Raw genomic sequence first — 14,106 nt, 5'->3', positions numbered from 1 at the left:
CCCCACTCTGTAAATATAGGAGTTATAAACAGCAACAAGTGGTATTGGCAAGCCATAAATCAGAGTAAAGCAACTCCAAGTAATATCAACAGAATAGCTCTGAGTAATAGTGGGTTTATCAAAATTGAACCTCTGAAGTATTCAAGGTATTATTGAGAATATAAATTCAACCGATTCACTGAAACACCAAGATCAACGCTTGTAATCAATCTTTATATTTTATTTCTGAGTTAATGAAAATGGGTGTTTAAGGTATCATGTTATTAGCATATGCCTGTGTGATATTTGAGAAGTATTGGGAGCAAATTCTGAGTTTGAATTTCAAATAGAGCAATGATTGAAGTTTTGTAATAGAAGTAGCAATGAAGCAAAACTCTGACTGATCAGGTATATTATGTGGGGCGGAGCTCTCAGTGGGTATTACTGATATACATATGTTTCATTGACTTTGGGTATTGTCGGATGCATGATTCTGAGTAAGCCAGTGAATTATGAGGTCACAACAATTAGAGTCTATACATTTTAGAAAGAGCTTTAAGTGAGTCAGTCAAAGTTTTACAGAGCTGTGAGTGAGTTTGGTTAATACCAAGCACAGATTTCTTAGTGTATCTTGATATCATCTGATACAGAGACCTTGTCAAAATCGGGTATTTCAGAAGAGTTATAAGTGACATCTGGTATTTTCATAATAAAACTATTGTGGTATCTAGTAGAAGACAAACAATAAACCATCATAAGTTCACAGTGAAGAACCTTGCAAAGTGACCACTTTATTTCAGCTTTGATTGTGCAAAAAGTTCAAATGCAAATCTTTCCTTAACCTCTTGATAGGGTATACCAATATTCACTTGCACTTTAATGCTGTGATTTCCAAGTAACTCCGCAAAGGTATTTTAATCTCTGTGCAAACTCATTTCACTCAAGTTGAACTACTAAATATCGACTTCCAGAATATCGACCTACAAGAATATCATGGACAGAATACAGAGAGACAAATTATAAAAAGATAAGTGCATATGGCGAAATGTAGATTTACTATTTCTAACTCCACCTTTATATACCATGAAAGTATACAGGGAGTGCAGAATTATTAGGCAAGTTGTATTTTTGAGGATTAATTTTATTATTGAACAACAACCATGTTCTCAATGAACCCAAAAAACTCATTAATATCAAAGCTGAATATTTTTGGAAGTAGTTTTTAGTTTGTTTTTAGTTTTAGCTATGTTAGGGGGATATCTGTGTGTGCAGGTGACTATTACTGTGCATAATTATTAGGCAACTTAACAAAAAACAAATATATACCCATTTCAATTATTTATTATTACCAGTGAAACCAATATAACATCTCAACATTCACAAATATACATTTCTGGCATTCAAAATCAAAACAAAAACAAATCAGTGACCAATATAGCCACCTTTCTTTGCAAGGACACTCAAAAGCCTGCCATCCATGGATTCTGTCAGTGTTTTGATCTGTTCACCATCAACATTGCGTGCAGCAGCAACCACAGCCTCCCAGACACTGTTCAGAGAGGTGTACTGTTTTCCCTCCTTGTTAATCTCACATTTGATGATGGACCACAGGTTCTCAATGGGGTTCAGATCAGGTGAACAAGGAGGCCATGTCATTAGATTTCCTTCTTTTATACCCTTTCTTGCCAGCCACGCTGTGGAGTACTTGGACGCGTGTGATGGAGCATTGTCCTGCATGAAAATCATGTTTTTCTTGAAGGATGCAGACTTCTTCCTGTACCACTGCTTGAAGAAGGTGTCTTCCAGGAACTGGCAGTAGGACTGGGAGTTGAGCTTGACTCCATCCTCAACCCGAAAAGGCCCCACAAGCTCATCTTTGATGATACCAGCCCAAACCAGTACTCCACCTCCACCTTGCTGGCGTCTGAGTCGGACTGGAGCTCTCTGCCCTTTACCAATCCAGCCACGGGCCCATCCATCTGGCCCATCAAGACTCACTCTCATTTCATCAGTCCATAAAACCTTAGAAAAATCAGTCTTGAGATATTTCTTGGCCCAGTCTTGACATTTCAGCTTGTGTGTCTTGTTCAGTGGTGGTCGTCTTTCAGCCTTTCTTACCTTGGCCATGTCTCTGAGTATTGCACACCTTGTGCTTTTGGGCACTCCAGTGATGTTGCAGCTCTGAAATATGGCCAAACTGGTGGCAAGTGGCATCGTGGCAGCTGCACGCTTGACTTTTCTCAGTTCATGGGCAGTTATTTTGCGCCTTGGTTTTTCCACACGCTTCTTGCGACCCTGTTGACTATTTTGAATGAAACGCTTGATTGTTCGATGATCACGCTTCAGAAGCTTTGCAATTTTAAGAGTGCTGCATGCCTCTGCAAGATATCTCACTATTTTTTACTTTTCTGAGCCTGTCAAGTCCTTCTTTTGACCCATTTTGCCAAAGGAAAGGAAGTTGCCTAATAATTATGCACACCTGATATAGGGTGTTGATGTCATTAGACCACACCCCTTCTCATTACAGAGATGCACATCACCTAATATGCTTAATTGGTAGTAGGCTTTCGAGCCTATACAGCGTGGAGTAAGACAACATGCATAAAGAGGATGATGTGGTCAAAATACTCATTTGCCTAATAATTCTGCACTCCCTGTATATATCACCCAGGAACATGTGTGTATGGAGTAAGTTATACGAAATCTATTCTTACTTACCTGTCAATATTTTAACTTGTCCTCGATATTCTGTTTCATTGATATTTTGAGTACAATAACCAGTGAGCACACCATTCCCACAGGGATCACACTTCAACTCCGAACTTTTAAGTATGGGTTAAATGTTTAGCAAAATTAACGTTGAACATACTGTGATAAAACTCACAACAGGTCACTCTGATGAATACCTCCTGCACCATACCCAATCATGTGGCAATACTGGGTTATCAGGTACTGTGTGGGTATGTTTTGGGCCCATAATTCAATGTTTGACTATGTCATGAGCAAGCAATACACAACTCTCTGATATCTAAGTCACATCTTCAGTACACTTGCCGACAGTGTGTAATGTGAGTTATCATAAAGATGTTGAGGTCAGCTCTAAGATAAGAAACTAGGGAGGTTGCTATGAATCAGCTTGCTAAACGATCTGCTTCACATCCCAACTCATCAACCTATTTGATGTCCATGTTTCGTATGCAGCTATCAATCCAGCTTGTGTGTTTCCATTCATCTACAAAGGAGTAACCTACCAAAATTGCACCACAAAAGATTATTCTACTGAGTGGTGTGCCACCACTAGCAACTACGACCGTGATCATCGCTGGATTGGATGCTATGACAGAGGTAAGTGTAATGCATTTTCACCTGTTAACCAGGTCAAGGGAGCGCATGCACAGTGGATCACGGCCCCAGACAAATTCCCCTCTCAGTTTCCCTACATCCATCGTTGATCCCAAGCCAAACCTCTCACCTCCCCAGAACTACTCAAGCACTTCAGTTGTCTTGCCCGCAGAAGGTTTGGTAAGTGGCAGGACATGTGTTTATCCTAGAGAAATGGTGGTTGCTTCTGGCATGATCTGGATTGGCCATCTGAGATTTATGCTGGGCCTATAAAGTGAACAATGGTCATTAGACCTGTGAAACTGCGATACCCTGATGCTAGGATCTAGGTTTGAAGAGTAGTGAAGTACGGGCTGGGAAATCTGTCTTTTTACAGCAAGGGCCTGATTGAGATCTACGGACGGGTTACTCCATCTCAACAGTGATGGATATCCCATCTGTCAAAATATAAATCACATAGAATATGATGGTATTTATATTTCGCCAGATGGGATATCCGTCACCAGATTTAAATCAAGCCCTGAATCTGATTAACATATTAGTCTTCAATTCCTGTAAGGTAGAAACAGGGATGAGAATCAATATTGGTCTCTTCTTTTCTTCCATCCTTGTCAACCTGCTGATGTCCTGCTAGGTTCCTTTAAAACTTTTATGTGTCCTGGCAACTAGAAAGCATCATTCTCCTTTTCTATACCCTTACTAGATGAGGATTGCCAGTGAGTCTGCATATTGTTTATATTGTCTTCAATATCAGGATGTCTTCTACATAGACATTGCAAAACTGCACCTTTTCGAAGCGTTCAATTGGAGATTGTGTTTTTCTTTCTCATTGAAATCCAGCAAACAATAGATTACGAACTTCTAGATTAACTTCCTAGACTATCAGTCGAAGGCCATTTTGCGGCCTTGGTGTTGCTAGATTTACCTGCAGTGTTTGATACAGTTTACCATGAGCAGCTTTTTTAATGCAGCACAAGTTGAAATATAAGAACTAGCTTGGATGTAATTGTAATTGTATTTCTATAGTACTTACTACCCCTGACGAGGCGTCAAAACGCTTTTCGGCGAGTAGCATGCTACTCTGGAACCCAAAAGGATTAGTGGTGATTTAGTATAGGGAATTATTAGTACAGTATTAGTACTGGTATTAGTATGAGTTGATTTGAGCAGAGGATATCTGAGATTGTTAGTAGCTTTAAATAGAATAATGGAGGGATAGGGAGGGAAGAAACCAGAAGTGTTAATTGTGAGTTTATAGTAATAAGATGAGGCTTGGGATGAGTAAAGGAAAGATGGAGGAGGGAAGAAAGGGGTTAGTGAGATCATAGTAGTAGAAGGGGTTTTGGAGGAGTCAAAGGTGATGTAAGTGAGAGAGAATATAGTAGGGTTGTTTGGGAGATCATAGTAGTAAACTGTGGTTCTGGGTGAGCCAGGAATGGTAGAGGAGGGAAGAGCTTAGGCAGGATTATCTTGGAGATCATACTATTAGAATGGGTTTGGGATGAGTCAGATAGTATGGATGGAGGATGGATTGACAGAGGTAAAGGGTGATGCGGAGACAGAGTAAAGGTTACAAGAGAGAATTGTTTTTAAATATAACCATGTTTTTCCTCATGTACAGGAGAACTAAAGTAATAAATAAATAGATATCTAAATACATAGAAATGGAATATATGTGTAAGGAATATAAAAATGGAAATAATAATTTGAGATTTAAAGTTGTGTTGTATAAAGACAGAGTTTCAAGATTAGCAATATTTGAGGTTATTTTATTTGTGTACTTTTCTAGCATTATGTTATCTTTCCTCAATTTTCCATAGTGAAATGCTTGCTGATAAAATAGCTAGGATAACATTTGCTCATTGTGATAGCTAAAATGAAAGTAGGGATTCATAAGTATCTAATCTAACAACTTATCTAGGAACTATTCAATGACCTATGAACATGTTAAGCATAGAATAATATACATATATATATGAATACATGCACATATAGACATACATTGTATACATACTTATACGTACATATACGCACACATATACATACACACACAAACATATATGTACATTTAACTGTGAGTAAATATACATTTGTTAAAATGGCTTAAAGAGTATGTGCATATTTTATTATTATCAAATAGTAATTATACATGTTTCTTAAAGAACTACACGTATCTAGATATATACATGTAATCAGATTATAAATGTTTACCAACACAGGCATATGCAGTGCTTTGCTGTTTGGATATGGTGGTTATGAAGGAAAGAGCCAGCTCTTGAGTAGTCTTCTGAAGACAAGATAGTTATCATGGATCTTATGTTTGGCGGTGATGAATTATATAGTTTGGCAGCTTGAACAGAGAAGGATGTACCACCTATAATCTTTTTCTTGTATGGTGGTGTTTTAAGGCGATACTACATGTAAAACCACACTCGTAGTTTATGAATAACAAAAAAGTAGTAAACTTGCCCCAAACGTTTAGGTTTACCTTTCTGAATAAGATCTTTAGATTATTGTAATACGCCATTTTTTGGTTCACCTATGGGTTTCCTGAAATGGCTCTACTGAATTCTAAATGCCACTGTGTGACTTGCACTGCCATGGTGTCATGTCTGCTCCATATTGTGGACATTGAGCACACTTCACTGGCTGCCTGTTTCAAAGCAAGTGATTTTTTATGTCATTCTCTTTGGTCCATCGTTCCCTCTATTCTTGAGGTCTTTGCTGTGTTCAAAGGAAATTTTCAAGTTATCACCTGACTCAAAAGCTGAGGTCCTCCCATGATCACTTAGATTTTTACACTGATATTTATCTGTTTTGTGCTTGCACTGTACTTTAGCATCAGGGCATCTTTTAGGTATCAGCCCCACTCTGTAAATATAGGAGTTATAAACAGCAACAAGTGGTATTGGCAAGCCATAAATCAGAGTAAAGCAACTCCAAGTAATATCAACAGAATAGCTCTGAGTAATAGTGGGTTTATCAAAATTGAACCTCTGAAGTATTCAAGGTATTATTGAGAATATAAATTCAACCGATTCACTGAAACACCAAGATCAACGCTTGTAATCAATCTTTATATTTGATTTCTGAGTTAATGAAAATGGGTGTTTAAGGTATGATGTTATTAGCATATGCCTGTGTGATATTTGAGAAGTATTGGGAGCAAATTCTGAGTTTGAATTTCAAATAGAGCAATGATTGAAGTTTTGTAATAGAAGTAGCAATGAAGCAAAACTCTGACTGATCAGGTGTATTATGTGGGGCGGAGCTCTCAGTGGGTATTACTGATATACATATGTTTCATTGACTTTGGGTATTGTCGGATGCATGATTCTGAGTAAGCCAGTGAATTATGAGGTCACAACAATTAGAGTCTATACATTTTAGAAAGAGCTTTAAGTGAGTCAGTCAAAGTTTTACAGAGCTGTGAGTGAGTTTGGTTAATACCAAGCACAGATTTCTTAGTGTGTCTTGATATCATCTGATACAGAGACCTTGTCAAAATCGGGTATTTCAGAAGAGTTATAAGTGACATCTGGTATTTTCATAATAAAACTATTGTGGTATCTAGTAGAAGACAAACAATAAACCATCATAAGTTCACAGTGAAGAACCTTGCAAAGTGACCACTTTATTTCAGCTTTGATTGTGCAAAAAGTTCAAATGCAAATCTTTCCTTAACCTCTTGATAGGGTATACCAATATTCACTTGCACTTTAATGCTGTGATTTCCAAGTAACTCCGCAAAGGTATTTTAATCTCTGTGCAAACTCATTTCACCCAAGTTGAACTACTAAATATCGACTTCCAGAATATCGACTAACAAGAATATCATGGACAGAATACAGAGAGACAAATTATAAAAAGATAAGTGCATATGGCGAAATGTAGATTTACTATTTCTAACTCCACCTTTATATACGATGAAAGTATATATATCACCCAGGAACATGTGTGTGTGGAGTAAGTTATACGAAATCTATTCTTACTTACCTGTCAATATTTTAACTTGTCCTCGATATTCTGTTTCATTGATATTTTGAGTACAATAACCAGTGAGCACACCATTCCCACAGGGATCACACTTCAACTCCGAACTTTTAAGTATGGGTTAAATGTTTAGCAAAATTAAAGTTGAACATACTGTGATAAAACTCACAACAGGTCACTCTGATGAATACCTCCTGCACCATACCCAATCATGTGGCAATACTGGGTTATCAGGTACTGTGTGGATATGTTTTGGGCCCATAATTCAATGTTTGACTATGTCATGAGCAAGCAATACACAACTTTCTGATATCTAAGTCACATCTTCAGTACACTTGCCGACAGTGTGTAATGTGAGTTATCATAAAGATGTTGAGGTCAGCTCTAAGATAAGAAACTAGGGAGGTTGCAATGAATCAGCTTGCTAAACGATCTGCTTCACATCCCAACTCATCAACCTATTTGATGTCCATGTTTCGTATGCAGCTATCAATCCAGCTTGTGTGTTTCCATTCATCTACAAAGGAGTAACCTACCAAAAGTGCACCACAAAAGATTATTCTACTGAGTGGTGTGCCACCACTAGCAACTACGACCGTGATCATCGCTGGATTGGATGCTATGACAGAGGTAAGTGTAATGCATTTTCACCTGTTAACCAGGTCAAGGGAGCGCATGCACAGTGGATCACGGCCCCAGACAAATTCCCCTCTCAGTTTCCCTACATCCATCGTTGATCCCAAGCCAAACCTCTCACCTCCCCAGAACTACTCAAGCACTTCAGTTGTCTTGCCGCAGAAGGTTTGGTAAGTGGCAGGACATGTGTTTATCCTAGAGAAATGGTGGTTGCTTCTGGCATGATCTGGATTGGCCATCTGAGATTTATGCTGGGCCTATAAAGTGAACAATGGTCATTAGACCTGTGAAACTGCGATACCCTGATGCTAGGATCTAGGTTTGAAGAGTAGTGAAGTAATCTGTCTTTTTACAGCAAGGGCCTGATTGAGATCTACGGACGGGTTACTCCATCTCAACAGTGATGGATATCCCATCTGTCAAAATATAAATCACATAGAATATGATGGTATTTATATTTCGCCAGATGGGATATCCGTCACCAGATTTAAATCAAGCCCTGAATCTGATTAACATATTAGTCTTCAATTCCTGTAAGGTAGAAACAGGGATGAGAATCAATATTGGTCTCTTCTTTTCTTCCATCCTTGTCAACCTGCTGATGTCCTGCTAGGTTCCTTTAAAACTTTTATGTGTCCTGGCAACTAGAAAGCATCATTCTCCTTTTCTATACCCTTACTAGATGAGGATTGCCAGTGAGTCTGCATATTGTTTATATTGTCTTCAATATCAGGATGTCTTCTACATAGACATTGCAAAACTGCACCTTTTCGAAGCGTTCAATTGGAGATTGTGTTTTTCTTTCTCATTGAAATCCAGCAAACAATAGATTACGAACTTCTAGATTAACTTCCTAGACTATCAGTCGAAGGCCATTTTGCGGCCTTGGTGTTGCTAGATTTACCTGCAGTGTTTGATACAGTTTACCATGAGCAGCTTTTTTAATGCAGCACAAGTTGAAATATAAGAACTAGCTTGGATGTAATTGTAATTGTATTTCTATAGTACTTACTACCCCTGACGAGGCGTCAAAACGCTTTTCGGCGAGTAGCATGCTACTCTGGAACCCAAAAGGATTAGTGGTGATTTAGTATAGGGAATTATTAGTACAGTATTAGTACTGGTATTAGTATGAGTTGATTTGAGCAGAGGATATCTGAGATTGTTAGTAGCTTTAAATAGAATAATGGAGGGATAGGGAGGGAAGAAACCAGAAGTGTTAATTGTGAGTTTATAGTAATAAGATGAGGCTTGGGATGAGTAAAGGAAAGATGGAGGAGGGAAGAAAGGGGTTAGTGAGATCATAGTAGTAGAAGGGGTTTTGGAGGAGTCAAAGGTGATGTAAGTGAGAGAGAATATAGTAGGGTTGTTTGGGAGATCATAGTAGTAAACTGTGGTTCTGGGTGAGCCAGGAATGGTAGAGGAGGGAAGAGCTTAGGCAGGATTATCTTGGAGATCATACTATTAGAATGGGTTTGGGATGAGTCAGATAGTATGGATGGAGGATGGATTGACAGAGGTAAAGGGTGATGCGGAGACAGAGTAAAGGTTACAAGAGAGAATTGTTTTTAAATATAACCATGTTTTTCCTCATGTACAGGAGAACTAAAGTAATAAATAAATAGATATCTAAATACATAGAAATGGAATATATGTGTAAGGAATATAAAAATGGAAATAATAATTTGAGATTTAAAGTTGTGTTGTATAAAGACAGAGTTTCAAGATTAGCAATATTTGAGGTTATTTTATTTGTGTACTTTTCTAGCATTATGTTATCTTTCCTCAATTTTCCATAGTGAAATGCTTGCTGATAAAATAGCTAGGATAACATTTGCTCATTGTGATAGCTAAAATGAAAGTAGGGATTCATAAGTATCTAATCTAACAACTTATCTAGGAACTATTCAATGACCTATGAACATGTTAAGCATAGAATAATATACATATATATATGAATACATGCACATATAGACATACATTGTATACATACTTATACGTACATATACGCACACATATACATACACACACAAACATATATGTACATTTAACTGTGAGTAAATATACATTTGTTAAAATGGCTTAAAGAGTATGTGCATATTTTATTATTATCAAATAGTAATTATACATGTTTCTTAAAGAACTACACGTATCTAGATATATACATGTAATCAGATTATAAATGTTTACCAACACAGGCATATGCAGTGCTTTGCTGTTTGGATATGGTGGTTATGAAGGAAAGAGCCAGCTCTTGAGTAGTCTTCTGAAGACAAGATAGTTATCATGGATCTTATGTTTGGCGGTGATGAATTATATAGTTTGGCAGCTTGAACAGAGAAGGATGTACCACCTATAATCTTTTTCTTGTATGGTGGTGTTTTAAGGCGATACTACATGTAAAACCACACTCGTAGTTTATGAATAACAAAAAAGTAGTAAACTTGCCCCAAACGTTTAGGTTTACCTTTCTGAATAAGATCTTTAGATTATTGTAATACGCCATTTTTTGGTTCACCTATGGGTTTCCTGAAATGGCTCTACTGAATTCTAAATGCCACTGTGTGACTTGCACTGCCATGGTGTCATGTCTGCTCCATATTGTGGACATTGAGCACACTTCACTGGCTGCCTGTTTCAAAGCAAGTGATTTTTTATGTCATTCTCTTTGGTCCATCGTTCCCTCTATTCTTGAGGTCTTTGCTGTGTTCAAAGGAAATTTTCAAGTTATCACCTGACTCAAAAGCTGAGGTCCTCCCATGATCACTTAGATTTTTACACTGATATTTATCTGTTTTGTGCTTGCACTGTACTTTAGCATCAGGGCATCTTTTAGGTATCAGCCCCACTCTGTAAATATAGGAGTTATAAACAGCAACAAGTGGTATTGGCAAGCCATAAATCAGAGTAAAGCAACTCCAAGTAATATCAACAGAATAGCTCTGAGTAATAGTGGGTTTATCAAAATTGAACCTCTGAAGTATTCAAGGTATTATTGAGAATATAAATTCAACCGATTCACTGAAACACCAAGATCAACGCTTGTAATCAATCTTTATATTTGATTTCTGAGTTAATGAAAATGGGTGTTTAAGGTATGATGTTATTAGCATATGCCTGTGTGATATTTGAGAAGTATTGGGAGCAAATTCTGAGTTTGAATTTCAAATAGAGCAATGATTGAAGTTTTGTAATAGAAGTAGCAATGAAGCAAAACTCTGACTGATCAGGTATATTATGTGGGGCGGAGCTCTCAGTGGGTATTACTGATATACATATGTTTCATTGACTTTGGGTATTGTCGGATGCATGATTCTGAGTAAGCCAGTGAATTATGAGGTCACAACAATTAGAGTCTATACATTTTAGAAAGAGCTTTAAGTGAGTCAGTCAAAGTTTTACAGAGCTGTGAGTGAGTTTGGTTAATACCAAGCACAGATTTCTTAGTGTGTCTTGATATCATCTGATACAGAGACCTTGTCAAAATCGGGTATTTCAGAAGAGTTATAAGTGACATCTGGTATTTTCATAATAAAACTATTGTGGTATCTAGTAGAAGACAAACAATAAACCATCATAAGTTCACAGTGAAGAACCTTGCAAAGTGACCACTTTATTTCAGCTTTGATTGTGCAAAAAGTTCAAATGCAAATCTTTCCTTAACCTCTTGATAGGGTATACCAATATTCACTTGCACTTTAATGCTGTGATTTCCAAGTAACTCCGCAAAGGTATTTTAATCTCTGTGCAAACTCATTTCACCCAAGTTGAACTACTAAATATCGACTTCCAGAATATCGACTAACAAGAATATCATGGACAGAATACAGAGAGACAAATTATAAAAAGATAAGTGCATATGGCGAAATGTAGATTTACTATTTCTAACTCCACCTTTATATACGATGAAAGTATATATATCACCCAGGAACATGTGTGTGTGGAGTAAGTTATACGAAATCTATTCTTACTTACCTGTCAATATTTTAACTTGTCCTCGATATTCTGTTTCATTGATATTTTGAGTACAATAACCAGTGAGCACACCATTCCCACAGGGATCACACTTCAACTCCGAACTTTTAAGTATGGGTTAAATGTTTAGCAAAATTAAAGTTGAACATACTGTGATAAAACTCACAACAGGTCACTCTGATGAATACCTCCTGCACCATACCCAATCATGTGGCAATACTGGGTTATCAGGTACTGTGTGGATATGTTTTGGGCCCATAATTCAATGTTTGACTATGTCATGAGCAAGCAATACACAACTTTCTGATATCTAAGTCACATCTTCAGTACACTTGCCGACAGTGTGTAATGTGAGTTATCATAAAGATGTTGAGGTCAGCTCTAAGATAAGAAACTAGGGAGGTTGCTATGAATCAGCTTGCTAAACGATCTGCTTCACATCCCAACTCATCAACCTATTTGATGTCCATGTTTCGTATGCAGCTATCAATCCAGCTTGTGTGTTTCCATTCATCTACAAAGGAGTAACCTACCAAAAGTGCACCACAAAAGATTATTCTACTGAGTGGTGTGCCACCACTAGCAACTACGACCGTGATCATCGCTGGATTGGATGCTATGACAGAGGTAAGTGTAATGCATTTTCACCTGTTAACCAGGTCAAGGGAGCGCATGCACAGTGGATCACGGCCCCAGACAAATTCCCCTCTCAGTTTCCCTACATCCATCGTTGATCCCAAGCCAAACCTCTCACCTCCCCAGAACTACTCAAGCACTTCAGTTGTCTTGCCGCAGAAGGTTTGGTAAGTGGCAGGACATGTGTTTATCCTAGAGAAATGGTGGTTGCTTCTGGCATGATCTGGATTGGCCATCTGAGATTTATGCTGGGCCTATAAAGTGAACAATGGTCATTAGACCTGTGAAACTGCGATACCCTGATGCTAGGATCTAGGTTTGAAGAGTAGTGAAGTAATCTGTCTTTTTACAGCAAGGGCCTGATTGAGATCCACGGACGGGTTACTCCATCTCAACAGTGATGGATATCCCATCTGTCAAAATATAAATCACATAGAATATGATGGTATTTATATTTCGCCAGATGGGATATCCGTCACCAGATTTAAATCAAGCCCTGAATCTGATTAACATATTAGTCTTCAATTCCTGTAAGGTAGAAACAGAGATGAGAATCAATATTGGTCTCTTCTTTTCTTCCATCCTTGTCAACCTGCTGATGTCCTGCTAGGTTCCTTTAAAACTTTTATGTGTCCTGGCAACTAGAAAGCATCATTCTCCTTTTCTATACCCTTACTAGATGAGGATTGCCAGTGAGTCTGCATATTGTTTATATTGTCTTCAATATCAGGATGTCTTCTAAATAGACATTGCAAAACTGCCCCTTTTCGAAGCGTTCAATTGGAGATTGTGTTTTTCTTTCTCATTGAAATCCAGCAAACAATAGATTACGAACTTCTAGATTAACTTCCTAGACTATCAGTCGAAGGCCATTTTGCGGCCTTGGTGTTGCTAGATTTATCTGCAGTGTTTGATACAGTTTACCATGAGCAGCTTTTTTAAGGCAGCACAAGTTGAAATATAAGAACTAGCTTGGATGTAATTGTAATTGTATTTCTATAGTACTTACTACCCCTGACGAGGCGTCAAAACGCTTTTCAGCGAGTAGCATGCTACTCTGGAACCCAAAAGGATTAGTGGTGATTTAATATAGGGAATTATTAGTACAGTATTAGTACTGGTATTAGTATGAGTTGATTTGAGCAGAGGATATCTGAGATTGTTAGTGGCTTTAAATAGAATAATGGAGGGATAGGGAGGGAAGAAACCAGAAGTGTTAATTGTGAGTTTATAGTAATAAGATGAGGCTTGGGATGAGTAAAGGAAAGATGGAGGAGGGAAGAAAGGGCTTAGTGAGATCATAGTAGTAGAAGGGGTTTTGGAGGAGTCAAAGGTGATGTAAGTGAGAGAGAATATAGTAGGGTTGTTTGGGAGATCATAGTAGTAAACTGTGGTTCTGGGTGAGCCAGGAATGGTAGAGGAGGGAAGAGCTTAGGCAGGATTATCTTGGAGATCATACTATTAGAATGGGTTTGGGATGAGTCAGATAGTATGGATGGAGGATGGATTGACAGAGGTAAAGGGTGATGCGGAGACAGAGTAAAG

The 14,106-nt window shown here is 37.9% G+C and overlaps 1 protein-coding gene across 1 annotated transcript in view; it reads left to right on the top strand.

The window, feature by feature from the left end:
* LOC138295397 (uncharacterized) overlaps positions 1 to 14,106 on the top strand; it is a 212,102-nt gene that overhangs the window by 62,109 nt on the left and 135,887 nt on the right. The window contains exons 4-6 of the mRNA XM_069233667.1: positions 3,181 to 3,324; positions 7,801 to 7,944; positions 12,409 to 12,552. Coding sequence (XP_069089768.1) covers positions 3,181 to 3,324; positions 7,801 to 7,944; positions 12,409 to 12,552 — 432 coding nt within the window. The remainder of the gene's footprint in view (positions 1 to 3,180; positions 3,325 to 7,800; positions 7,945 to 12,408; positions 12,553 to 14,106) is intronic.

The sequence above is a fragment of the Pleurodeles waltl genome, chromosome 5, assembly GCF_031143425.1.
Source record: "Pleurodeles waltl isolate 20211129_DDA chromosome 5, aPleWal1.hap1.20221129, whole genome shotgun sequence".
NCBI lineage: Eukaryota > Metazoa > Chordata > Amphibia > Caudata > Salamandridae > Pleurodeles > Pleurodeles waltl.
This window is presented reverse-complemented; position numbering and strand designations above follow the sequence as displayed.